Source organism: Lactuca saligna, chromosome 5 (assembly GCF_052625555.1).
Source record: "Lactuca saligna cultivar CGN05327 chromosome 5, ASM5262555v1, whole genome shotgun sequence".
NCBI classification, from domain to species: Eukaryota; Viridiplantae; Streptophyta; class Magnoliopsida; order Asterales; family Asteraceae; genus Lactuca; species Lactuca saligna.
Window position 1 is genome coordinate 184,607,246 of NC_136421.1, and position 27,098 is coordinate 184,634,343.

At 36.7% G+C, this 27,098-nt stretch overlaps 1 protein-coding gene across 2 annotated transcripts in view; it reads left to right on the plus strand.

The window, feature by feature from the left end:
* Window positions 1-26,795, plus strand: part of LOC145046575 (serine carboxypeptidase-like 11) — a 27,992-nt gene extending 1,197 nt beyond the window's left edge. Inside the window, exons 3-14 of one of the 2 annotated variants that reach the window (XM_078994860.1) lie at window positions 3,672-3,748; window positions 23,164-23,286; window positions 23,509-23,611; window positions 23,698-23,735; window positions 23,829-23,930; window positions 24,074-24,160; window positions 24,249-24,404; window positions 25,036-25,107; window positions 25,245-25,396; window positions 25,556-25,669; window positions 25,799-25,853; window positions 26,554-26,795. In XM_078994860.1, coding sequence (XP_078850986.1) covers window positions 3,672-3,748; window positions 23,164-23,286; window positions 23,509-23,611; window positions 23,698-23,735; window positions 23,829-23,930; window positions 24,074-24,160; window positions 24,249-24,404; window positions 25,036-25,107; window positions 25,245-25,396; window positions 25,556-25,669; window positions 25,799-25,853; window positions 26,554-26,637 — 1,163 coding nt within the window. In that variant the 3' untranslated portion in view covers window positions 26,638-26,795. The remainder of the gene's footprint in view (window positions 1-3,671; window positions 3,749-23,163; window positions 23,287-23,508; window positions 23,612-23,697; window positions 23,736-23,828; window positions 23,931-24,073; window positions 24,161-24,248; window positions 24,405-25,035; window positions 25,108-25,244; window positions 25,397-25,555; window positions 25,670-25,798; window positions 25,854-26,553) is intronic. The other variant, XM_078994861.1, reaches the window with a different exon arrangement.
* The last annotated feature ends 303 nt before the right edge of the window (window positions 26,796-27,098 follow it).

Genomic DNA, 27,098 nt, shown 5'->3' on the forward strand with positions numbered 1-27,098 from the left:
TATATATATATATATATATATATATATATATATATATAAAGGGTGTTCGCGATGCGGTTTGGTGTGGTTTAGAGATGAAACCGCAAATTGCACCGCACATGCGGTTTAAGTTTTTTGGAAACCGAAAACCGTACCGCGGAATCTCTAAACCGCATTATGCGATGCTGTTTGCGGGCGGTTTATGCGGTTTAATAAATTGTTCCAATTTATAATTTTTGTTGTTATTCATTCCATTTAAACACTTTCTAAATTTATTATTTATATTACATACCCTTTAAAAAGCATATATATTGCAAACAAAAATACCTCAAAATGTTTTGTTAAGTTGTTGTGACTGATGAAATTTGATATGTTAGTCTTTTAAGTATTTAATTATTATATTCAACTATCGTGATATAGAAAAAGGTTATTCGACAATATAAAATATTTGCTGATTGGAAACTTTGATATATATATATATATATATATATATATATATATATATATATATATATATATATATATATATATATATATATATATATATATATATATATAATCTAACATAAATTAATTTAAGCAAATTGTGAGGAAATAAATAAGCATGAAATTACTTGCATATCCTTATTTGATTTTACTACTTACATCTAGATGTGACTAGTTTTAAAATTGACATAAGTAACCTCTTAGTATTAGTCCTACATTTAATTATTTGAATTGTGTACAAGTGTTCTTGCGTTTCATCTCTCTCTCTCTCTCTTTATATATATATATATATATATATATATATATATATATATATATATATATATATATATATATATATATATATATATATATATATATACTCTCCATATTCTAATAAAAGAGTAGTTTTTAATCTCCTTTTGACATGTATCACCATATTAATCTTCATAATTAATGTAATTTTTTTTTTATAATGTTTCACCTTATTATGTCTTATAATATAATTAATGCATACCATTTGTTAACATATTGATTCTCCATTTCAAATTTTAAATTTTAAATTTTCCATTATAATTACATTAAATTAACAACATTAGAATAAAAATTAAAATAAAATTAATACAAATTATAAAGTGATATAATTTTATATATTTATTTAAATCAATGATTATAATTTTATATAACTAAAAAAACCTCTTAATTAATAATTTATTTAAAATAAGTTATTAATAATTTTAAATTTTAACTATTAAAGTTTAATTAATTTTATAACTGTGGTTCCCACAGGTTATAAACTAGTATATATATATATATATATATATATATATATATATATATATATATATATATATATATATATATATATATTCTAGACAAGTATTTTTACCGAACGTATTGTAATCTTTTGGAACATTTATAAATGAAATCAAATAATTTGGAACATTTATGAGATTTTTATTATCAAATTAATAGAATGATTTTCTTTTCTTATAGAAACTGTTAAAATTTTATGAAATTTTATATTAAGAAAACGAAAATCCTTAAAAAATGATAAGTGAAAATAAAAATTCTAAAACTCCCATAAACTGACATGTGTCAAGTTAAATGAGAAGATGATTATTAAATGAGATATCTCCGAAAAAGTCCTAATATTTTACTTTAACTAGATGTAAAACTCGTGTATTACACGGTTTTATTAAAAAATAAATTAAATATTAAAATGTAAATAATAAATATATTTAAAAATAAAATTTTTAAATAAGAAATAAAGAGATGTATTAATTACAATTTAATATTATATTTATGATATTTAATACTTTACATATATAAATATATAAATATTATGTAGCTTTTTGATTTTAAAATTAAAAAACCTAACAATTGAAATTTGGATATTATTTATTTTAAATATATCACAAAATAACAAGTGCGAAAACTAATGAGAGATTGACATGTGGCAAAACAAATCTTCATTTATTATAGTTGATTTACAAAAATAAATCCCAAACTAATTTTTTTTACGAAAAAACATGAATTATTAGTAAAATTAACGATTTGACCCATTTTTCTCAATTTAACGGTTTTATTAGTTACCCTATTTCATTAAAGTCTTACCATTTTAACATAATTTACGAATATGTCGCAAACTAACTTAAGTGATGATTTGACATTTTTCTCCCTATTACATACATATTATTGGTTTCATTGCTGACCAGGCGCCTAGTCAATAAATAAGCTAATGTGATGGATATGTTGGGGTATATAATGTTATGTTTGTCATAAACTTGATATCCTTATGTATTGCATATTTTTTGGAATATAAAATGCATCCAACGAAAACTACAATAATTTCATAAACTAGCAATAACTTAGTTATTTTCTAAGTTTATAAGAAATTTCAAATTGGCTATCTAATCTTATGTAACCCAATATATCTATCTCATCAACTCATTTTCCGCCATTTTTTCCGGAGAGACACATTTTATCTGTTTCATTGCTGACCTGGATACATAATCATAAATGAGCTAATGAGATGGATATTAAATTTTTATGGTAAATGTAGCATTATATAACCCATCATATTTATCTTATCAACTCATTTTAGGACTAGGCGTCCAAGTCGGCAAGAAAATCAGTAAAATGTATGTTACATGGTGAAAATGACTAAATCATCACATAAATTTACTTTGAGATTGACTCATAAATTATAGTAAAATAATGTGAATTTAATGGAACCGGGTAAGTAATGAAACCAGTAAACCAGAAAAAAAAAAAAAAAAACCCTCAAATCGTCATTTTTACCGGTAATTTATGCTTTCCGTAAAAAACAAATTTGAGACTTTTCTCGTAAAGTAGAAACTAAACTATCTAAGTTCTAACCATGGTTGTCAAAATCGCGATCCCGATCGTAGGATCGTACGATCCTACAATCCTAGGTATGAAAAACGATTCGGATCGTAAAAGGATCGTATTTGGGGTAGGATCGCATATAGGATCGTAAGATCGTAAGTATGATCGTAGGATCGAGATCCGATCCGATCCTACATTTTTTTTTTTTTTTTGCAAATGAATTTTTTTTACCACTTTATGTCTTTTATCATTTACCAATTTATCATTATCATTTTTTATTGTGACTTATGACTAATATTTTGAAGTTTTTATAATTTTTGAACGAAAAATTAAATGTTTGAAATATTTTTCATGATTAAATATCATAAATTAAATTTATATTATATTTTGTGGGATCTTAGGATCTCGATCCCGATCTTGCAAACCCAAAAATGATCCTAGGTAGGATCCCGATCTTGACAACCTTGGTTCTAACAATTAAGAAGCCCTTTGGAAGACATTGTCTAGACATTTCTTAAACAAAATATTTTTTTAGGTCGCTAATTTTCAAAAAGTTCTTTAAAACAACTATAATTTTGTAATTTTGTTTTTTGGAAAACATTTAGTTTGGATTGGTAGAATATTAATAGTACAATTTACAACTTATTATCACTTTAATTTTTCTTTTCAGATTACATCAGTGCACTGATATTGAAATTTAATAAGACATATTATGATATATATATATATATATATATATATATATATATATATATATATATATATATATATATATATATATATATATATATATATATATATATATATATATATATATATATATATAAACAATTTATTTTTTGTAAGATTATACTTATTGATGAATCTCTGCATAGGTCCGATCACTATCAACTACATAAATTCCAGTTTGGAGAACCCAATGCTCGAGTTAAGCACTCATAGTTTGACGAAGGTATGTAATTGTTACATTATTTTTTTTAAACAACAAAAGAACACTCATTCTAAAATAGCAAGCGATAGGCTAGAATAACATGTATTCGAGGCAATGTATACGAGGAGCGTTACATGAATTTAAAAAACAAATGGTGTGGATTAAATGCCATTCATTAATTCTTTGTTGTTCATGAATTTGGAATTGAAGAAAACCTCATTGAGAAGTCTCCATATAACCCATAACATGGTCATGAGATTAATGGTGAATTGGTGATAGCCTATTTGATATTGTGACATGGGAACCCTGGTGTCCCACCCTAAAATAAATCCTTGATCGACCCACTTGCTATCTCCACTACTGATGTAAAACCCCTTTGAGTGCGATGAATTTAGGACATTCCAGAAATAAGTGTGTCTGAGCGATTCATGAAAAAAACATAAAGGCGCGGGGAGGGAAGTAAAGGAGGTTTGTACTATGACCCTAGGTTTAAGCATGTCGGTAGACCACTAATCCGACATGCCAAGTTATATGGTTACCTTGCTAGGTGCAATATGATTCCAAATAGTGTTGCGAGTACTTTGGTCTAGTAGCATGTCGTCCGAATAGGCTTACAGAGGAGACCAAGAAACTTGTATCATCGTTTCCAATCCATCTAGGTTTGTTGTTTCGGACATAAACTATAAAAAGAATATCCAAATTCATATGATTAAAAATAAGTGTGAAAATGATTGATTTTTCTCAATGTTCCACTTTTACAAAACATTGATCTGTCCTTCCCCAAGCCATGTAATGCAATGATAGAATATTTTGAAATTGACCAATTTTTGTATAGAATCACCACCATCATTTTGCAATAAAGCGATATTAAACCCTTAGAGGCTCCTTATTGTAAGAACAACATTTTCTTGATATTTAAAACTCTTTATCCAAGCAATTCAAGTAACTTTCTTTTTGTCATTTAAGTTGTCCTACAAATTTGATTTCGGATGCTCTCAAGTTTTTTGTAACTTCGTTAAACACCTTAATAAGGAGAACAAGTAGGTTCCTAAGCCAATCAAGAACACTTTTACACAAGTTTAAACTATCACCAAATGATAGTTATCGGGTGTTCCACCTAAACAATTTGGATTGAAACTTCTCCATAATGTAATAAAAATAAACCAAATTCTTATGTGAAGGGAGGAAACAAAATAGTGGGAAGAAAATAGGTGAAGAAAAAAAAACTTTAAATTACTTGGTCTCGAAGTTAAACAAAAAGAAGTACTGGAAATTGAATTAAAACGACGACGCATGATCTTACTTTCATACTAAAGAAATTAGATACCTAATGAACCTCTAAAACAATAAAACAAAAAGACTTTAAGTCATATTCTAAAACTGGGAAACAATACTAATAAAATAAAATTTCCTAAAATTCCCCTTAGACTTAAATCCAATTAACCCAACACTCAGCCCTTTAATCGGATTGGTCATACCACTCATTCAAAGTAGTGTTGATTCCTTTTCAAGTAGATTTGCCTCTTGTTCTCCAATTTAGGACACCCGTTTCTATATTGACAAAACTCACCGTATTTGTAACATTTAATGTGACTTTTATCACAGACACATTCCTTGCCATCTAGACTCTTCCTGAACCCACAACCTCTTTCACGATTATGTTTAAAGTCATCCCGATTTAAACCTCCATTGCCACAATGCTTAAAAACATGTGATTTTTCTACCCTAGCCAACATTAACCCACATTGAGTCCCACCACTTTCTTGATTCCTTTTATACTGTAACACCACAAAATTACCGGTTAAAATTTTCATTTTTAGTTTAGGTTAAAACGTAAAACATCATTACAAACATTCATGATAATAATCCATGTCTGAAAACCGGTGACATCATAATAAGAATTCAGAGTACATCCCAGAAAAACCATAGTGCGGAAAAACAAAAGCGTATGTGTGATATGCTGCTACCGCGCCGGTTCTTTTCCCTTAGCTGAAGAGGTACCTGAAACACAAAACTGAAAACCGTAAGCACGAAGCTTAGTGAGCTCCCCCATAATACCTCATACCATGCAAGCATATAACATACAACATTCAACTAGGAGTTACGAGCCTCGCCCACACTCATGAAGATATGGGCCCTGCCCACACTTCGCTAGCCGGAAGATATGGGCCTCGCCCACACACTAGTACCTGGGAGATACGGGCCTAGCTCACACTCCACTCTCGGAGAGATACGGGCCTTGCCCACACTCAGCCGCTATCCCATAATATACAAGTATCACACAGACAACAAGTATAGACAACTCTATCATACTGGCATATATCATAATCAACTCAACCAAGAGATACGGGCTCGGCCCACACTCTAATACTAACATCTCGTCTATACGGGCCGACCTTGATGCCTTAGACCCGTTCCTACTGGTAGGAAAACTCACCTCAGAGTAGCTGCTGGTCTATGTGGGAATAGTCTATCTACTGCTGCTGCTGCTCCGGAAATATTCCGGCTGTAATTCCCACCAATGACTTAGTCAAAAACTGCGAACTATCCTTAGGATAAAATGACCATTTTACCCCTGATCATGCCCTAAGTCAAAGTCAGAGTCAACTTCCAGTTGACCCGACTTGCCGAGTTGGCTCTCAAACTCGTCGAGTCCATGACCAAACGACTGACCTGGATTCTGTTTCTACTCGTCGAGTTAGGCGTTGACTCAATGAGTTCTCCATCCAAACTGATGTTCAAGTCCTTCATCCTACTCGCCGAGTTGTATGAACAACTCGGCGAGTTCATCTTCATCCGATGAACACTTATGCTGCGACTCACCGAGTTGTATGAACAACTCGCCGAGTCTGATCTTGATCTAAGAAGATTGCCTTGAACTCGCCGAGTCTGGGCATCGACTCGCCGAGTTCTATTATGGGTGAGTTTTGGCTTCCAACTCACCGAGTCCACCCTGGACTCACCACACAACTCGACACAACTAAAAGGGGACAATCTCGGAGACTCGCGACCAGACTCGCCGAGTTAGATGAGCGACTCGCCGAGTCTGCTTCATGCAAGAGCCATAAACACGATTTTCTTGAATCCAATCCATGCCATTCGTAGATCTGGGCTCTTAGAGCATGAATAACACGTAAAGTTTCCAACTTTACATGTAAATATCCATCTATGAGGGTTTTAGGGTTCAAAATGCACCAAAAGAGTAGATCTAAGGTTTTCATGCAACATGGGTCCATAAAGGCAGTAGATCTGAGCTCCTGGAGCTCAACCATGCCTAGATCTAGAGGTTACTCAGCTTATTACGAACCCCCACACATACACAATCTTGGAAATGGTTCAAGAAAGACTTTAATGGAGCTATAAAGGACTATAAGCATGAAAGCAAGGGGAAAATCGAGTCATACCTTAGGGAACACACTGAGAAAGCTCAAAGATGCTTGACCTCCTCTTCTTCTTCTTGATCTACTCTTTTTCCCACTCCAAAACTTCAAGAGAGCACCCAAATGCTTCAAACTCACAAGGAAACAACTCCTGAACAAGGTATAGAGCTCTGAGGGTGAATGGGGGTGAGATTGGGGCAGAATGAGAGTTTAAATAGGGTGCAAACCCTTGAAACTTAGGGTTTCATCCAACAACGGTGACTCGCCGAGTCTCCAACTTATAACGTGTCCCGGGTCCCGGCTCTACTCATCAAGTCGGACCTATGACTCGCCGAGTCCAAGGCTAAAAATGGAAAATACTCAAATAAGATTTACATACTAGGAACCAGGTGCTACAAATCTCCCCCACTTATTTTAGACTTCGTCCTCGAAGTCTGTTGCTCGATCCTGAAATAGCTCGGGGTAATGCTCCATCATCTCTTCCACCGGCTCCCAAGTCCACTTCGAACCCTTGCGGTGCTACCATTGCACCTTCACTAGTTCCACCCTCTTGTTCCTCAAATCCTTCGACTTCCTGTCGAGGATTGCGACTGAGCGCTCAATGTAATTCAGGCTGTCGTCAACCTGAATATCCTCCAACAACACCACTGCTGAATCATCCACTAAGCACTTCCACAGCTGAGAGACATGGAAAGTGCTGTGGATCTGGCTGAGCTCAACTGGAAGATCCAACCTATACGCCACCTTGCCCACCCGGGCTACAACCCTGAACGGTCCGATGAATCTCGGGCCCAACTTGCCCCGCTTCCTGAATCGAATGATGCCTTTCCAGGGCGACACCTTCAGGAGAACCATGTCCCCGACTTGGAACTCCAAGTCGGATCGACGCTTGTCGGCGTAACTTTTCTGTCGACTCTAAGCAGTCTGAAGCCTTCTCCGAACCTTCTGGATCCTCTCGGTCATCTTGAGCACCACTTCAGTGCTCCCCATGACTCTCTGGCCAACTTCACCCCAACATATCGGGGTCCTACACCTCCAACCGTACAACATCTCAAATGGGGGACGGTCAATGCTCGCGTGGTAGCTATTGTTGTATGAGAACTCGGCCAAGGGAAGATAGGTATCCCAGCTACCACCGAAATCCAACACACATGCCCGCAACATATCCTCCAAAGTCTGGATGGTCCGCTCGCTCTGACCATCCGTCTGCGGGTGAAAGGCGGTGCTAAAATGTAAACAAGTTCCCAAATCGTCATGAAATTTCTTCCAAAACCTGGAAGTAAAACGCACATCCCTGTCTGAGATAACCGATACTGGCACCCCGTACCGCGCCACGATCTACCTGATATAGATGTCGGCCAATTTCTCGGCTGATATGCTCTCCTGAATCGGGATAAAGTGAGCACTCTTGGTCAATCGATCCACGATGACCCAAATCGAATCCACTCCCCGCACGGTCCTGGGAAGCTTCGTGATAAAATCCATCGTGATATCTTCCCATTTCCACAACGTTATGTCCAACGGCTACATCTTGCCATGCGGTCTCGGATGTTCGGCCTTGACCTTCCTGCAGGTCAGGCACCGGTCGACGTACCATGCCACATGCAGGGCCACCAATAATCTGGACATAGATCCCTATACATCTTCATCGCCCCGGGATGAATAGAGAATCGGGACTTGTGCGCCTCCTCCATCAAGATCTGGCGCACACCCCCGTGATATGGCACCCACACCGTACGGTGTAGTGTCAATAGTCCTCGGCTATCGTAATCGAAGGAGGAAACCTAACCCACCACACGCTCGCTCTTCCGATGTTCCTCCTTGATAGCCTCCTGTTGAGCCTCCCAAATCCTCTCCAACAGGGGAGTCACTACGGTCATCCTCATGCAAATATCCCTGATCGGCGCCGCCTTGCGGCTAAGTGCATCGGCCACCACGTTGGCCTTCCCCGAGTGGTAAAGGATCTCACAATCATAATCCTTCACCACATCCAACCACCAACGCTGCCTCATGTTCAGATTCGGCTGATCCATGAGGTACCTCAAATTCTTGTGGTCCGTGTAGATGGTACATTGAACCCCGTAGAGGTAATGCCGCCAAATCTTGAGGGCAAAAACCACCGCCCCCAATTCCAGATCATGCGTCGGGTAGTTCGCCTCGTGAGGCTTGAGCTGCCTCGAAGCGTAGGTAATGACATTCCCCCTTTGCATCAGTACCGCGCCCAACCCTGAAATGGACGCGTCACAATAAACCATAAAATCCTCTACGCCCTCTGGCAGGGCTAAGATCAGCGCCTCGCACAATCTCTGTCTCAGTGTCTCAAACGCAGCCTGCTGCTCGGGTCCCCACCGAAAGACCACGGCTTTCTTTGTCAACCGTGTCAGGGGTACGGCTATCTTGGAGAAATCCTGAATGAACCTCCGATAATAGCCTGCTAATCCTAGGAAACTCCGAATCTCAGATGGAGACTTCGGAACCTCCCATATCATCACGGCCTCGACCTTGGCCAGATCGACTAGAATCCCATTCTAGTTGCCAAGGTGTCCGGGAAATTGCACCTCGCGCAACCAAAACTCACAGTTGGAGAACTTGGCATACAAGCTCTCCCTCCTCAGGGTCTCCAATACCCCTCTCAGATGCTCCTCATGCTCTTCCTGCGTATTGGAATAAACCAAGATGTCATCGATAAAGACTATCACAGACCGATCCAGCATCTGTCTGCATACGTGGTTCATGAGGTCCATGAACGCGGCAGGAGCATTGGTGAGCCCAAACGGCATCACCACGAACTCATAATGGACATAGCGCGTCCGAAACGCGGTCTTCTATGTATCCTCCTCCCTGACCCTCATTTGATGATAACCCGAACACAAATCAATCTTGGAGAACCAAGATGCTCCCTGAAGCTGGTCAAAGAGATCATCAATCCTCGGGAGTGGGTAACGGTTCTTCACCGTTACCTTGTTCAGCTCCCGGTAATCTATACACATCCGATGCGACCCGTCCTTCTTTTTCACGAACAGAATCGGGGCTCCCCAGGGCGAACTGCTCGGTCGAATGAATCCCTTGTCTAACAGCTCCTGCAGCTGTATAGACAACTCCTGCATCTTAGGAGGAGCCAGCCGATATGGTGCCTTGGCTATCGGAGCCGCACCAGGAACGAGGTCAACCTGAACTCCACCTGTCGCTACAGAGGTATCCCAGGAAGCTCCTCTGGAAAGCCATCTGCAAAATCTCGCACCACAGGAACCTTGCTCACCGTCGCCTTACCCGCCTCCCGGTGTCCATCACGTACGCGACATAACCTGTGCATCCCTGCTGAAGGTATCGTCTAGCCCTCGTTGTTGAACATATCGTGGGTCCACACTGTGGCCTCTCACCATGAATCACTAACTCTCCCCCACCTGGGGTCCTGACTCACACTAGCTGCTGTGCACAATCTATCACCGCCCCGTTAGGGCTCAACCAATCCATGCCTATAATCACCTTGTTCCCACGCAATGGAATGGGAACCAAGTCTACCAAGTAGCGCTCCTCAAACAAACGCAATACGCAATCTCGAAATACCATCGATGCTCGCACCGATCGATCATCAACTATCTCTACCTCTAAAGGGAAATCTAACTCGCCCGAGGACTCAGGAAACTTCTTGCTAAGCGCAAGTCAAACAAATGATCGGGATGCACCCGAGTCGAACAACACCTGAACTGGGATGCCATTCACATGGAACGATCCTAATGCATACATATACACACGGAGCGCGTATCAATATCATAACATCATAAAAATAAAATAGAGAGAAAGAATCATACCCGTCACCACATCAGGGGCGGCGCGTGCCTCCTCGGTAGTCAGCTGAAATGCCCGGCTCCTCACCAGTGGAACCTCTGCCTTGCCTTGCTGACCATTCGGGATCTGCAGGGTCGCTGGAGATGGCGCCTTCACTGACGTTGCAACCGTCAACTGGGGCAATTGGCCTTCTTGTGGCCCCTCTGGTTGCAGTGGAAACACAGCAACTCAGATGTCTGTATAGCTGAAACAGGAGTAGTACAATCCCTGCTAAAGTGCCCTGTCTTGCCGCACTTGTAGCAGCCTGCTGATCCCACCCGACATGCTCCATTATGTGTCCTGCCGCATTTCCTGCAGCGGCCCGGTCCCCCTTGGCCTTTCGGCCTCCCATCTGATCCCTTGGGCTTCTTCCCCGAAGCCCCAACCTCCTGCCCTGCCTCTGCCTTCCTTTTCTGGATGTGCTCTAAATCGATCTCCCTTTCCCTAGCCCTGGCAATCATGGAGTCCATGGTAGGTCAAGCTGAAAAGCTAACATGCTCCCGGATGTCAGCCTGTAGCATGTCATGATAACGGGTGCTCCTCATATCCTCATCACCTGCATACTGGGGCACCAACAAAGCCCTCTCCCGGAACTTGGTGGTGATCTCCGCCACGGTCTCCATCGTCTGCCTCATATCCAAGAACTCCCTAGCCAGCTGCTGAAGCTCGACGGCTGGCGCGAACTCCACCCTGAACCTGGTCGCAAAGTCCGACCAGGTCATAGCCTCGACAGCTGAGGCTCCCAATGAGTCCCCCACGGACTCCCACCAATCCCTAGCTCGATTTCGTAAACACCCCGCTGCGAACCTCACCTTCGACCCCTCAGGGCAGAAGCTAATCATCTGTGTAGACTCAATGTCGGCAATCCATCGTCTAGCAGCTATGGGGTCTTTCGCCCCGTGAAAATCCGACGCATCACTGCCCCTGAAGTCCTTGAAGGACAGTGTGCGAGATCCTGATTGGCTAGATGCCATATCACTCCTGAATGCCTGGAGGCGATCCTCCATCATCTCCAATATCCCCTCCTTGATCGACCCGAAGATAATGGGGGTCGACTCAAGGATACCTCTGGTGATCTCAGACATGATGAACTCGCACAGCCTCTCATCTACTGGCTCGGAACCTGATCCCGAACCCGACCCCTCTCCTGAACTGCCAACTGCTAGCCTCGGGCGTAGTACCACCATTTTGAAATACAAAGAAATAACAATTGTTAGCGATACTGATACCCCTGGAGGGATCCCACTCACTACAAGTTCCCTGGTCTTATCTTGGCCTTCCTTGGTTCGGGTACGGATCCTCTACTTTCAGTAGTACGGGCCCATACTACCTTCCACATCTATGCGTACCTTCTTCAAGGACTGCCGCAACTCCACCAGGTCCCTTCCACTACCGCTGATCACTGCTACTCTTTATCCTAGGCTGACCCTAGGAAACCTTTGACTCCACCCAACCCAGTCCTCAGCTGCTGAAGGCCTCTTGGTGATGCCAATTAACTATTACCTGAATACAATCACATGTGATGAGGCTCAGATAATCCTTCGAGTAAGGGACTCATCTCTACAACGGTTAGGACTCAAATAAGAGCTGCACAATAGAGTCAAATCCAACACTCTGAGATTATACAACCCTGATCACATGGGACTTAAACGTATTCACCTAACAGTTAACTCCCATCACTTCAAAGCCCACATAGCACAAAGCAAACATCATTTGGACCTAAGGAAAACAATCTCAAGCAACTCTATCCTCATAGAGAGAACTAAACTAGCATACAATGCTAAACTCGTACTATCAGGAATAACCTAAACATACTACCCTACTGCTATCTACTCAACCCTAACATGCAATTCTTTCATATACTGAAGCACATAAAGCAGGCACATAAGGCATCACTCCTAGATCCTTAGTCTTATTCTAGCATGCTATTATACAAAAGCTGATAAACATAACATAAACTTGTATGGGTATTTTGGGGAATAGTTACTTGATCTCGGCCGGTTGCGCACATCACACACATTGTTCTTTCTCAAACTCTTTTCTTAATTTCTAGAAAACATTTTCTTTTAGAAAATCTTTTAATCCCTTAATTTGAGTTCAGACACCCCCGAAAGTGTGTCCGAATCCCTTAAACCAGGGCTCTGATACCAACTTGTAACACCCCAAAATTACCGGTTAAAAATTTTATTTTTAGTTTAGGTTAAAACGTAAAACATCATTGCAAACATTCATGATAATAATCCATGTCTGAAAACCGGTGACATCATAATAAGAATTCAGAGTACATCCCAGAACTTCCATAGTGCGGAAAAACAAAAGCGTATGTGTGATATGCTGCTACCGCACCGGCTCTTTTCCCTTAGCTGAAGAGGTACCTGAAACCCAAAACTGAAAATCGTAAGCACGAAGCTTAGTGAGCTCCCTCATAATACCTCATACCATGCAAGCATATAACATACAACATTCAACTAGGAGTTACGGGCCTCGCCCACACTCATGAAGATACGGGCCCTGCCCACACTTCGCTAGCCGGAAGATAAGGGCCTCGCCCACACACTAATACCTGGGAGATACGGGCCTAGCCCACACCCCACTCTCGGAGAGATACGGGCCTTGCCCACACTCAGCCGCTATCCCATAATATACAAGTATCACACAGACAACAAGTATAAACAACTCTATCATACTGGCATATATCATAATCAATTCAACCAAGAGATACGGGCTCGGCCCACACTCTAATACTAACATCTCGTCTATACAGGCCGGCCTTGGTGCCTTAGACCCGTTCCTATTGGTAGGAAAACTCACCTCAGAGTAGCTGCTGGTCTGTGTGGGAATAGTCTATCTACTGCTGCTGCTGCTCCGGAAATATTCCGGCTGTAATTCCCACCAATGACTTAGTCAAAAACTGCGAACTATCCTTTGGGTAAAATGACCATTTTACCCCTGATCATGCCCTAAGTCAAAGTCAGAGTCAACTTCCAGTTGACCCGACTTGCCGAGTTGGCTCTCAAACTCGTCGAGTCCATGACCAAACGACTGACCTGGATTCTGTTTCTACTCGTCGAGTTAGGCGTTGACTCAATGAGTTCTCCATCCAAACTGATGTTCAAGTCCTTCATCCTACTCGCCGAGTTGTATGAACAACTCGGCGAGTTCATCTTCATCCGATGAACACTTATGCTGCGACTCACCGAGTTGTATGAACAATTCGCCGAGTCTGATCTTGATCTAATAAGATTGCCTTGAACTCGCCGAGTCTGGGCATCGACTCGCCGAGTTCTATTATGGGTGAGTTTTGGCTTCCAACTCACCGAGTTCACCCTGGACTCACCACACAACTCGACACAACTAAAAGGGGATAATCTCGGAGACTCGCGACCAGACTCGCCGAGTCAGATGAGCGACTCGATGAGTCTACTTCATGGAAGAGCCATAAACGCGATTTTTCTCGAATCCAGTCCATGCCATTCGTAGATTTGGGCTCCTAGAGCATGAATAACACGTAAAGTTTCTAACTTTACGTGTAAATATCCATCTATGAGGGTTTTAGGGTTCAAAATGCACCAAAAGAGTAGATCTAAGGTTTTCATGCAACATGGGTCCATAAAGGTAGTAGATCTGAGCTCCTGGAGCTCAACCATGCCTAGATCTAGAGGTTACTCAGCTTATTATGAACCCCCACACATACAAAAGCTTGGAAATGGTTCAAGAAAGACTTTAATGGAGCTATAAGGGACTATAAGCATGGAAGCAAGGGGAAAATCGAGTCATACCTTAGGGAACACACTGAGAAAGCTCAAAGATGCTTGACCTCCTCTTCTTCTTCTTGATCTACTCTTTTTCCCACTCCAAAACTTCAAGAGAGCACCCAAATGCTTCAAACTCACAAGGAAACAACTCTTGAACAAGGTATAGAGCTCTGAGGGTGAATGGGGGCGAGATTGGGGCAGAATGAGAGTTTGAATAGGGTGCAAACCCTTGAAACTTAGGGTTTCATCCAACAGCGGTGACTAGCCGAGTCGCCAACTTATACCGTGTCCTGGGTCCCGGCTCTACTCGGCGAGTCGGACCTATGACTCGCCGAGTCCAAGGCTAAAAATGGAAAATACTCAAATAAGATTTACATACTAGGAACAAGGTGCTACATATACGCTCCTTATACACCTTCAATCTTCCGACGACTTGATCTACATCTATTCCAACCCGAAACACTTCTCTATTGAAATCATGATTTGAAGAAACGACTTAGGCATCGAGTCTATTAACCTTTTCACCAAATCCACTTTTTCATTAATATATCCAAGACTCCTTGCTTTTTAGGCTAAACCGGATAACTTCGTCACAAAATCATTTACCATTTCACTTCCTTTATGCGAAAACTTTCAAGCTCATTTTTTAAGGTTGCAATTCGAGCAATTCTCACCAAATCCTCACCCAAATACCATCTTTTTAGCCCATCTCACACTTCTGTGGGTCGGTATAACTCGCCATTTTCAACACCATGTATTCGAGTATAGCTTGAAACAAAAAAGCAAGAGCTTTTTTGACTTCTTTGATTCTGATGTTGCACATGATGCTCTTGATTCAACCGTCTCCCGTATGTCGTGTGCATCCATAATTGCCTTGATAATTGACTGCTCACACATGATAATTTGTTGGAGTCAAAATCGGAACTTGATACGACATCGAATCTCTTTCTTTAACAATTGATATCTTATTCTCTCTTTTGACAACCCCGACCTATTTAATCAAGCTAGTTCTGAGAGCACTTTTTCCACCAAACAACAAGACAAGGTCACAATCACCTTTATCTTTTTTCATTTCCCGCAAAAACAAAACAAATGAAGGCTACCCACTTTGATGACTTCCTATCCGTTTATCACGCACCTCTGGTAAGAGAAAGCCCGATCAAGAGAAATCAGTTCTGCTTGCGATCAAAACCAAATCACACCCCCTTCAATGAAAGCGCTTTGATACCATGTGTGTTAAAAATAAACTAAATCAATTTCTTATATGCAGGGAGGAAAAAGACAGTGGAAAGAAAATAGGTGAAGAAAAAAAAAATAACTTTAAATTACTTGCTCTCAAAGTTAAACAAAAGAAGTAATGGAAACTGCATTAAAAAAAACGACGAATGCTCCTATGTTTATGCTTATGGAATTAAATACCTAATGAACCCATAAAACAATAAAACAAGAAGACTTTGACTCATATTCCAAAACTGGGAAACAAAATTACTAAAGCTAAATTTCCTTAAATTCCCCTAGATTTAAATCCGATTAACCCAACACACTATAGGATTCCAAGATGAAACTATCTTCATCTTTATCTTCATCTTCGCAATTATCAAGACACCAATGTCGGCGAAAAGAAAGGAACGGATGACACAACTCAACCAATTTCCATGTATTAAACTGTTGAGTTAAGTTCATATGCCTTTACCTTTCATAAGGTTCATTTTGAGGTCAGATTCAAGAATATAACACCTAATACCCTTATAAGATTTATCACATTCTTTTTAATCCCTTCTACAAGGAATAAGGCATCAGTCACATATTGAAAGATGGGAAGAAGGTGCATGTTGTTGAGGAGAGAGATACCCTTTTATATGCTATTGTTTATTGTATCATTGATAACCACCTTGATACCTTTTAATTGTAATAATGAAGAAAATGGACTTCCTTGATGAGCTCATTTTTTTTCTAAAGAGAATTGCTTTATGGGATTGTACTTATCATGAAGGAAAACTTTTCTGATAGAAATATATGAAAATACCCAAGATTTCCATTTAACACCAAATCCCATAAGATTTATCACATTGTAAAAAAAAGGAAAAACAAAATTTGTTAAAAAGCCTTATTAAAGTCCACGTTAAAGATGTTTTTTTTTACCTATGGAGTGGTTTCCTCAACAAGAAGGTCGTCAAAGATGTTTCTACCACTTATATAAGTCGTTTGCTCATTGAAGTCCACGTTAAAGATGATTTATGCTATGTATACATTTAATTAAGAAACCTCGATTAGTCTATGTATACATTTAATCAACGAGAACTAAAAAAATCAATAGGAAAAAATCGGATAGTCTTCTTATAAAAGAGGGGACCTATTGGCAAAAATATTTAAGAAAACATTGGAAACAAAAAAATAAAAAAATCAGAAAAGTATCTAATTTAATCAGAAAAAAATAAGAAACGTCCTAATAAAAAATTAAATAAATTATATAATAACTTTATTTAATTACTTTATATACCTGATTTAATAAGAAATAATAATTGTTATAAACTAAATTACAACAAAATAATCAAAAAAAAAAAAAAATTTAAAAAGTGATTAGATAGAAATCACAAAGTTTTTTTTTTTAAGAAACCCCATTGATAAATTATGTAATAGACCCGATGGCATTTTTATGTCTATTCACTATAGTTATCAATATAATCCTACTTGTACACCTAATTAGATTATTAGGGGTATTTGGATAGGAAAAAAAATGGTGTTTATAGCTTATTGTTTATTCCTATAACAATAGGCTAAGTTTAAGTGTTTGGATAAGATCCTTAAAAATCAGCTTATTGTGATAGAGATAAGCTAAATAAGCTGATTTTAATAAGCATCTCCCCCTTGCTTATTGCTTATTTTCAACGCAAATAAACAAAGAAACAATAAACTAATAAGCTATAATCTAATTTATCCAAACACCCCCTTAATCCTATAATACCCAAGATTAAGCGGGTCTGTCACTTTTGGTATAAGGGTGATAGAAAACGAGTTATCAGTGATATTAGTTATGGAATGCTCCTCAAATAATTTCACGGCATTGAAGAAATCAGAACCAATAATATGCAAAAACTTTTCGATAAATGCAAAAGTGAAGTTGATAGGTCTCGGAGCCTTCATGTCGAAATATTATTCTAAGTAAGCACGTCACATACGCTATAGTCTCTTGACTGTTTTACTAGGGAACAATGTCCTAGAAAACCAACTATTAAAACCTCATTTATAAATGTTGGAGATTTCATATTTTATCCACGCTGAACATGATCCCCGACTCCAATTTGTATTGAGGCCATTAATGTGAGAAGTTTCCAAGTTGAAGTTGATTGCATCACATAAATAACATGAGTTGTCATCCCTTTCGACAGTGTATTTAAACATCATATGTTTCCTAATGTCATGTAACCTCATGGTTTCGTAAGCTTGAATCTGAGAAATGAAATCCAATTTCTCTCATATTATGGCATCATCAGGAGAACAATTTTCGGCAATAAGATCAATGGCAACATATTTTAAATAATCTTTAAGGTTTTTATGATTGACTTTTGATTGTGATTCATGTTCTTGCGCCAAGAGTTGATGAACTGTTTTAAATCCCTTAATTTTCTCGAAAGCATTTCCACTTTGTAAACACATTCAGACTATTTCTTTATTTCAGCCACTCATGAGTAATGAGAGTCTCCAAATCAGCAAATCCGAGCCAAAATTTGTTAAAGAAGCTCAAGGGTGAAGGGCCAAAGTCTGGGGCTATTAAGGAGTAGAATTATACGACAATGGTCCGCAAAAAGCCTTTGCACGCAAGGCAATCATATATAGTAGAATTTGGTCAGAGATGCGTGAAGCCATGGCAATAAGGAAACACTCACTGGATTTATGTTTAACGAAAATCAATTCAGTACCACCAAAATTGGTGTCATGTTCCATGGGATAAGATAATTGTAATCGCTTTTTTCCACGTAATCCTTATGAGTAGAAAATTCGTAAGCATTATCCGTTTGAACATGGGGTATATATAAAAGACAAATCCTCGATAATGGATCATTAATCATGGTGAGCTCTAGGTTTTTAACTTATTAGAAAAGGATGTAGTGGGTTGTGTTGGTCCTCCTTGTGGAATTTTTTCACACCCGAATAATAGTGAAAAGTCAAAATTGCAAGAATGTTCCCGTGGTTAGGTTGAAATTGTCATTTTGGGCAAAAACAAGTTTGGACTATCACTTATGGTCTAAAGGTTTTTATTTTCTTGCCACTTTGATCCAATTTACTATAAATTTTTTTGTAATGACGATTTTTCCCTTGGATTTTGTTTTTTTTTTAAGTTTTTTATTTATTTAGATACTTTAATAATTAAAAGAAAAATTAAAAAAATACATCTTTCTCTCTCCCTCCCTCCCCATCCCCTCTCTCACTCTCTCCATCTCCTCTCTCTGTCTCTCCTGTGAAATAGAAAGTCAAAATCCTCCAACCACTTCTTCTTCCCAAGATTTCTCTGCTTCATCTCACTGCCGACATTTCCCCTTCTCCGACCAATCCATTCTCGATTTGTTCTTAAACAAAAACACATACCTGTTTTTACATAAAAACACACACCAGATGAACCAAAATAAAGATGAACCCAAGAGATTTGAAAAACATGAAACCAAAATGTTAAAGAACTCAGATTCAATATTTTTGTTCTTCAAAGATTTTGCAGATTATGAATTTGATCATAAATACAAAACACATACATACAACCCATATCTGAGGTCAAACGACACCTCTCTCACCATCATCTCTCTACAGTCTCTCAAGAGCTTAACGCACACATACACTCACATTACAATCATCAACCTAACTATTTCTATTTCTTCATCAGTAAAACAAAGATGTTAAGATGTTGGAGTCATCTCCAACTGTGAAATCGCTGTCTTCCATGGAGGTTTATCTTCAATCTGACTTGGTAGCTGCAGTGATGGTGGTTATATAAGAAATTGAGTCGGCGATGGTTGGATCTGTGAAGAAGCCCAAAATCAAAATTAGAGTTTTTGGAGTTATGAAGGGTTTTCTGAAGATTTCAAGTTAAGTTCATCAAGACTCCAAAGATTTCAGGTTAAGTTCCAGGGTTTGCTCATCGGTGGTTATTTTTGGAACACAAGAACCAAAATGACAATAATTTTGATTTGCTTCACTATGAACAAGATTTCAGATCTTACATTTTGGGCTTCTATTTGTTCATACCAAGAACACTTGAACACAATCATCTTAGGCTTTAGGTTGATATTTATTTGAGTTTTGTTGAACCTTCCACCTGAAATCATTATTCCTAAAATGGGACTTTGAGACCCACCCACATGCAATTTTTTCTCGCCAGACATCATATTCGAGAGCCATCAGTAATTTCTTTTTCTTGCCAAAAAATAATATCTCGTCGGAGCTAGTTAAATTTTCCGACGTTCGACTGTTGGCGGCGTCTTGTGGTGGTGGCGGTGGTAATGTGGACTGGTGGTTATGATGGTAGAAAAGGACATTGGAGTTTGAAGAGAGAGAGAGAGAGAGAGAGAGAGAGAGATAGAGGGAGAGAGAGAGATTTTCTTTTTTCTTTTAATAATTATAAAAGTATTTTAATAAATAAAAAACCTGAAAAAACCAAAAACAAGGGCAAATTGGTCATTACAATAAAGTTTAGGGTTTATGTCATTTTTGGTTACTTAACTTTTGTTTTTGTGCTGACTTGGTCACTTAATTCTTTTTAATTTTTAAAAGGTCATCAAACTTTTGACTTTGTACTCATTTACTCAAATTTTGATTTGGTTACTTATCTTTTAGATTTGTGCTCATTTAGTCACCTAACTTTTAGAATTATGCTCATTTAGTCACTAAACTTTTGAAAAAAATTTAAAAATTTAGTGACTAAATGAGCACAATTTTAAAAGTTAGGTGACTAAATGTGACCAAACCAAAAGTTAAGTGACTAAATGAGCACAAAGTCAAAAGTTTGATGACATTTTAAAACTTAAAAAGAGTTAAGTGACCAAATGAGCACAAAACCAAAACTTAAATGACCAAAAATAATCTAAACCTTAACGTTTAAAGTAAATTGGACCAAAATAGCAAGAAAATGAAAATCTTTAGACCATAACTGCTAATTCAAACATTTTTAACCCAAAATAACAATTTTGACCTAAGTACAAGGACTATTTTTACAATTTTGTCTATTGAAAACCATTTACCACCTTTGACCATCATCATTAATTTTAGTGTGTGTCAAACCGTCCCATATAAACAAACTTGATATTTTATATTTATAGCCCCTTATAGTATATATTATTGTATCTAATGTCCCTTATGTTATATATAACTATCCATTATGATCCTTTGTACTTTTGAATATAACCGATCAATCACTTATAAACAAATTTTATATGTGGTCCTTCATTTTACGAATAATTTTCTATTATAATCCTTTATATTAGCTACATATTATTTTTAATATATATTACATATTCATAGTTAGAGTTAGCAATAGGTCGATCTGGGTTGGGTTCGGGTTCAACTAATTTATTATTGGACTGAAGTTTCCACCAAACCCAACCTGTTTATTTAAATGAGTTGATATTTCCAACCAAAATCAACCTTTTAGATAAATGGAATATCATCGGGTTGACCTATTAATGTAGTTCCTGTCTTCTTGACCCAACCTACTACATAAATTGGTTAAACTTAGGTTAACTCATTTAAAATAAAATAAAAAAATAACTAAAGATTATACCACTTAAATTATTTCCAAACGTCAATAAAATTTCAATGTATGACAAAAGCACAATCTTATTTCAAAAAACATATAAATTGTTCAAATAACATTAAAAATGTTATTCGAAGTAGTTTTAAAGAGTAGTTAGTATTATCAATGGTAAGACAAAGAATGACAATTATGATTGATTTTTTGAACATAAATAATAATACATTATAATTTATAAATTAATACTTTAATTAATATATGATGATATTCAAATAATTACTAAATTAAATATATAAAAGTTAAATGGATTGGAGACTTTAAAATGTGTTGATAATTTTTACCCAACTCAACCTATATAATTAAATGGGTTAAGTGGGTTGACCTGTTTAACTTAAACTGGTTGTAAATCTCAACCCAACCCGTTAATTTTGGATTGGGTTCGGGTTGGGTTAGTGGATTGAATCGTTTTTTGCCCGCTCTATTCATCGTGGGTTAGGTTATGTTCAATAATGTTCATAACTAAACATTCATGTTCATATATGTTTGTAGATGAATATTGGTGAACATTCATGAAAATTGATGTTCATATTACTGGAGACGCAAATGGTGGACAAGATTTGTTTCAAAGATGTAGGTGGTCGAAGTGGAAACGGAAGTGATGGGTAGTATCATCGAAGCATATGTGATAGTCATTTATTTGGGTATTAGAAATGGTTGTTATTATTGCCTGATGTGATGATTTTTCGATAAACGAGACAAGAGAGATAAGGGGTAACAAGTAAGTCCCGGAAGGATACAGGTTGGAATGGGATCTTAATTTCTTTTTAACAACATAAACAAGAAATCTGCAATAAAAATTCAAAAATGAAATCAACATGGCAAAATAGTCTTTTTAGGTCGGAAGGAGACTAAGTGCATAACAAAAAACATAAAATATTGACTGGTCAAGTTAAAAAGAAAGTTAGTAATCAAATGTACAAATTATCAGGGAAAATTTACTCAATAATTCATATGGTTCTAAAATGACATCCAAATATATAAACATATATACTTGATGGACCTATATGTAACTAATAAAATTAGCAATGATTGTTGAAAGTTATAAAATAAACGACTAATATAATAAATAATTAAAACCAAAAGCATATTAATGAGATTGAGTAAACATGTGAAATGAAATATATGCATTTAAAAGGTTGACTGGTATTCTTATGGGTGTGATTAAAATCCTCCTTGTGTTATCCCATGTTGACTTTCTTGGGATGAAAGACTCTCTTCATTATTGCCTTCTTTAGGATCTAGTCTGCTCTCTGAGCTACGTCTTCCTCTTTTGTCTCTCAGTATTCTTAATGTTGAAGTAAAATAGTGAAGTTCAAAGTATTTGTTTGGATGGTGATTCCATCCTAGTGAAGTTCAAGTATTTGTGTATTTTTACCTTTTGTATATCCAATCCATAATCCAAATTATGCAACCACTTAACTATAAAAGAAACCTTCATTTTCTATGTTGAGAATTATCTATTTGAGGACACAAAGATATTTCAGGCCATCATGATAATGATTGGATTGACGTAGTGTTGGTGGAATTTTAGTTGATATAGAACAAAAACACATAAATTAGAGATGGCTTGTTTTTGCCAGGGATTTAAAATTTTGTCCCTAGTGTTCTCTATAAATACGTAAGCCTGATGTTTTCTTTGTAAGATTTACAATCTGTTTTATGTAATGAAATCAGGTAGCCAACATCCTATTTTTTGATGAACCTGCTGGATCTGGATTCTCGTATGCAAAATCCCCTGAAGCTTACATAACAAATGATACTTTAACACCAATTCATATGCACCAATTTATAAGGAAGGTAAGATAATTTTTGAAAGAAAATATCTAATACAACCATGCATCTACATATTTGAATGCATACACACATTCTCTTGAAAATGGATTTGTTATTAATTTTATAACTCACTATGTTATACATGAAAAAATTAATTATTAATTTTACGTCATCCAAGCATTAAGAGTTGATTGTAATCTATATGCTTTAGCTAACATCAATGTCTGCTTTTTATGTCGATTTCAGTGGCTTGTGGATCATTCTAAATTTGTCAACAATCCCTTGTATCTTGGTGGTGATTCCTATGGTGGCATATCAGTGCCAATGACTATTCAAGAGATATATAAAGGTACATTATTTTTAGGATATATGTAGCGTATTAGAGAGATCATGCGGAGATACTTCAACTTTTAGCTTAATTTCCATATTTTGTAGGTAATGAAGATGGAGAAGAACCACACATCAACTTCAAAGTATAAGTTATTTAGATTAGTCCAACATTCCTATATGTTTATACCCCTATCTAAGTTTCTGTAATGAAATTGATATATGGTTTTCCAACATAGGGGTACATTCTTGGTAATCCTTTAACAGACAAACATGATTCCTATAATGCGAAAATCGAACAAGCTCATCGTATGTCACTCATATCCGATAAAATATACGAGGTAAATAGTTAAGTACGAACGAGTTGTGGCTAATACATTATGTGCTAAAAAGTTTCTTGTTTACATAGTTCGTAGCTCTTATTTGCGCTAAACAAAACTGCAAATTAATGTCCGTGAATTAATATAGTCCAATAATTTTACAGTCTGTTAAAAAAAGTTGTCACAGAGAGTACCAATATGTAGATCCAAACAACTATCGTTGCATACATGATCTTCAAGTGGTATACGAGGTACATAATTAACCTAGATTTTTACTTGGGGTATTAACTTAATCCAAAATTTCATTGAATTTAGTGCTTTGTTATTTTGATTTTGTAGTGCATTAAAAGAATTAAAGTGGACAACGTTTTAGAGCCTTTTTGTGATCCTTTAAATACCTCAAAATCTGAGCTCCTGAGAATAGACCTAAGATCCATTGATAAGACCTCTATTGATATTTGGTCATCAGACGAAGATCTGACACGATGGATTTGTGTAATGTTTCTCACTTTTCCTCTGTGAATTATATGCTTCTCCTGCTATTCCTTCATTTGAGAAAAGTACCCATCATACTTGCATTTTATATATATCTAAACTTCAAAGCTACGTGACTTTGGGAAATCATCATATGCAACGTTGGTATAAAATAATTGGTGCGTTGAAATGCAAAATAAATATTTATCATATAATAACTTGTGATTATATGTTAGTGAAAAATTTCAACAAATAAACAAGTTTTATTACTTCATTACGTGAGATTGATTGCTTTGAGAATAACAAGTTTTTATCTCCATTTCTACTCCAAACCTTGTTTACGACCTGCAACAAAAAGAATAAGTGACATTTTCCGTTAAAATGACTATCAGTAAATCGTATTTCAGAGATTCATTTTTATAATTACAGTTAATAATCACATAGAAATTTTTAATTGTAATTATAATAAACTTATAGTTATCAAAATTATTTTGAATGGAAGTATAAAATACATGATTTTTGTTTTTCATTTTATCATACATGAGAAACTTATTGTTTTTTAATGATTTCTTCTTTCTGATGTATTATAGTTTTTTATCTTAGAATTTTACAACTATAATTGTTATGTTAAAATGAAGTATAATTTTTGCAGTACTACAAGTCTGCATACATCGAGGCATGGGCTAATCGGAGAGACGTAAAAGAGGCTCTTCATGTTAGTGAGGTTTGTAATTGACTGTTGCTAAATAGACACCCCATGAACATTTTTTTTAACAAAAATCAACATATCATTAACTATATCTAATTTTCTCTATAAAAAAACAATGCAAGTTCAATACGACATTAATTGTATGGCTACAGGTATTTAATGAAATTAAATGGGTGTCATGCAATCAGAGCTTGACATATAATGATGGTTTGCTTGCGAAACCTAGTTACAAGTTCAATGTCATGAGTACCGTAGCTTATCATCAAGAATTTTCTCATAAAAATTGTCGTGCTTTGGTATATAGGTAGTTATGCTTCCTCCCAATATATATTTTTCATATAATTTCTTTTTCAAGTTGGCTCCTAGTCTCTTATATTTATGTATACATATATATGGTATTTAGAGACTTGAAGGAAACAAAAATTAATAACATTTTGTTTCTTTGTTGTTTTTGTTTGAGCAGTGGAGATCATGATTTGCGTGTTCCATATTTTTCTACGCTAAAATGGATTGAATCGATAGATTTGTTAGTCATGGAGTATTGGAGACCGTGGTATGTTGATGAACAAGTAGCCGGGTTAGTTATGCTTTATTAGGAGCACATGAATTGTTATAATCAATATAAGTATTAAAACGGTAACGATACAATTCAATCAATATAAGTATTAAAAACGGTAATGATATTCTATTATCTCATTCATTGCAGGTATACAATGAAATTCTCAAACCACAACTATAAATTAACATTCGCTACAGTAAAGGTGAGAAATCTTCCCTAAAACTTTCTTTTCACTCAGTGATGCTCCTGTCTTATGAAAACTTTAATATTTGACTTTATAAATATTTTTACATTTTTTTAATATAAAAAAATTATGAACATAAGCCTTAGGCTATTTTTTTTATCTTGAGAATACACTTCTATGTTATAACCCTTTTAAATTGAACTTTTGCAATTCTATGAGCTAAAATGAACATTTAGGTGTTATTTGTTTTTTTGAAATCAAAATGTCTGCAGTCTGCGGACCACATCTGCAAGCCTCTGCGGCGGAAGAGGTGGACCAAATATCTGCAGTCTGCAATAAGAAGACTGTTTGTTTTTAACATCTGCAGCTATTGAAATAAATTAATTTTTCAAACTTAATTTCATGTCATAACCATTAAAAATGCATTTTCAGCAAAAATATAAAGAAAAAAAAAACGGGTGGTCTTTTTTTTTTTTTTTTTTTTGTTAAAATGAGGTCTGAAGACCTTTGAAGACAGTGGCTCATGTCTGCGCCAGGAAGACCTCGCGCAGACGTTTTTTGGTCTGCGCACTTCCAAAAAACAAACACTCTGCGAGGGCATATGTCTGCGCGTTGTCTGCGCGGCGCAGACAAAAGTGGTTGCGCAGCTCTTCACAAGAAAAACAAACAGCCCCTTAGTGTTATGATCATGATGGTCGGTCATTTTGTTTTGTTAAAGGGAGGAAGTCACACGAGTCCAGAGAATAGACCCGAAGAATGCTTTAATATGTTTATAAGGTGGTTTGATGATGTAGGCTTGTAAGTAAAAATCATAGAGTTTGATGCTTGTTTTCTGTGCACTAGTTTGTATGTTTAGACTTTCTCAGTTTCAGTTGATACCATAATGTGTTTATTTATATCTTAAATAACTTGTGCAATCAAATAAATATATCCTGGTACTAATGCCCAGGTAATATGAAACACCTCTCACATGCGACATTTTAAATTAATTTTCAAAACGATTTTAGCGTTTTAATTGTTGAATATGGCCTAAACTTTAAATTCCCATTTAGTTTGGAATGAGAGTGTACATAAAAAACAGTGTTTTAGTTAAACAATATTACATACACTAAGAGTGTCTTCTAGATGTCTTTAGACTTCTCAATCATTAATATTACTAGTAACGAGTGATGATTTCCCGTTTTACGGGGTTGGAAGCCATCGATTGTTTCCAAACATTGACTTCTTAGGTAGAGAACAACTTATATTGCACTTTGATAGTAG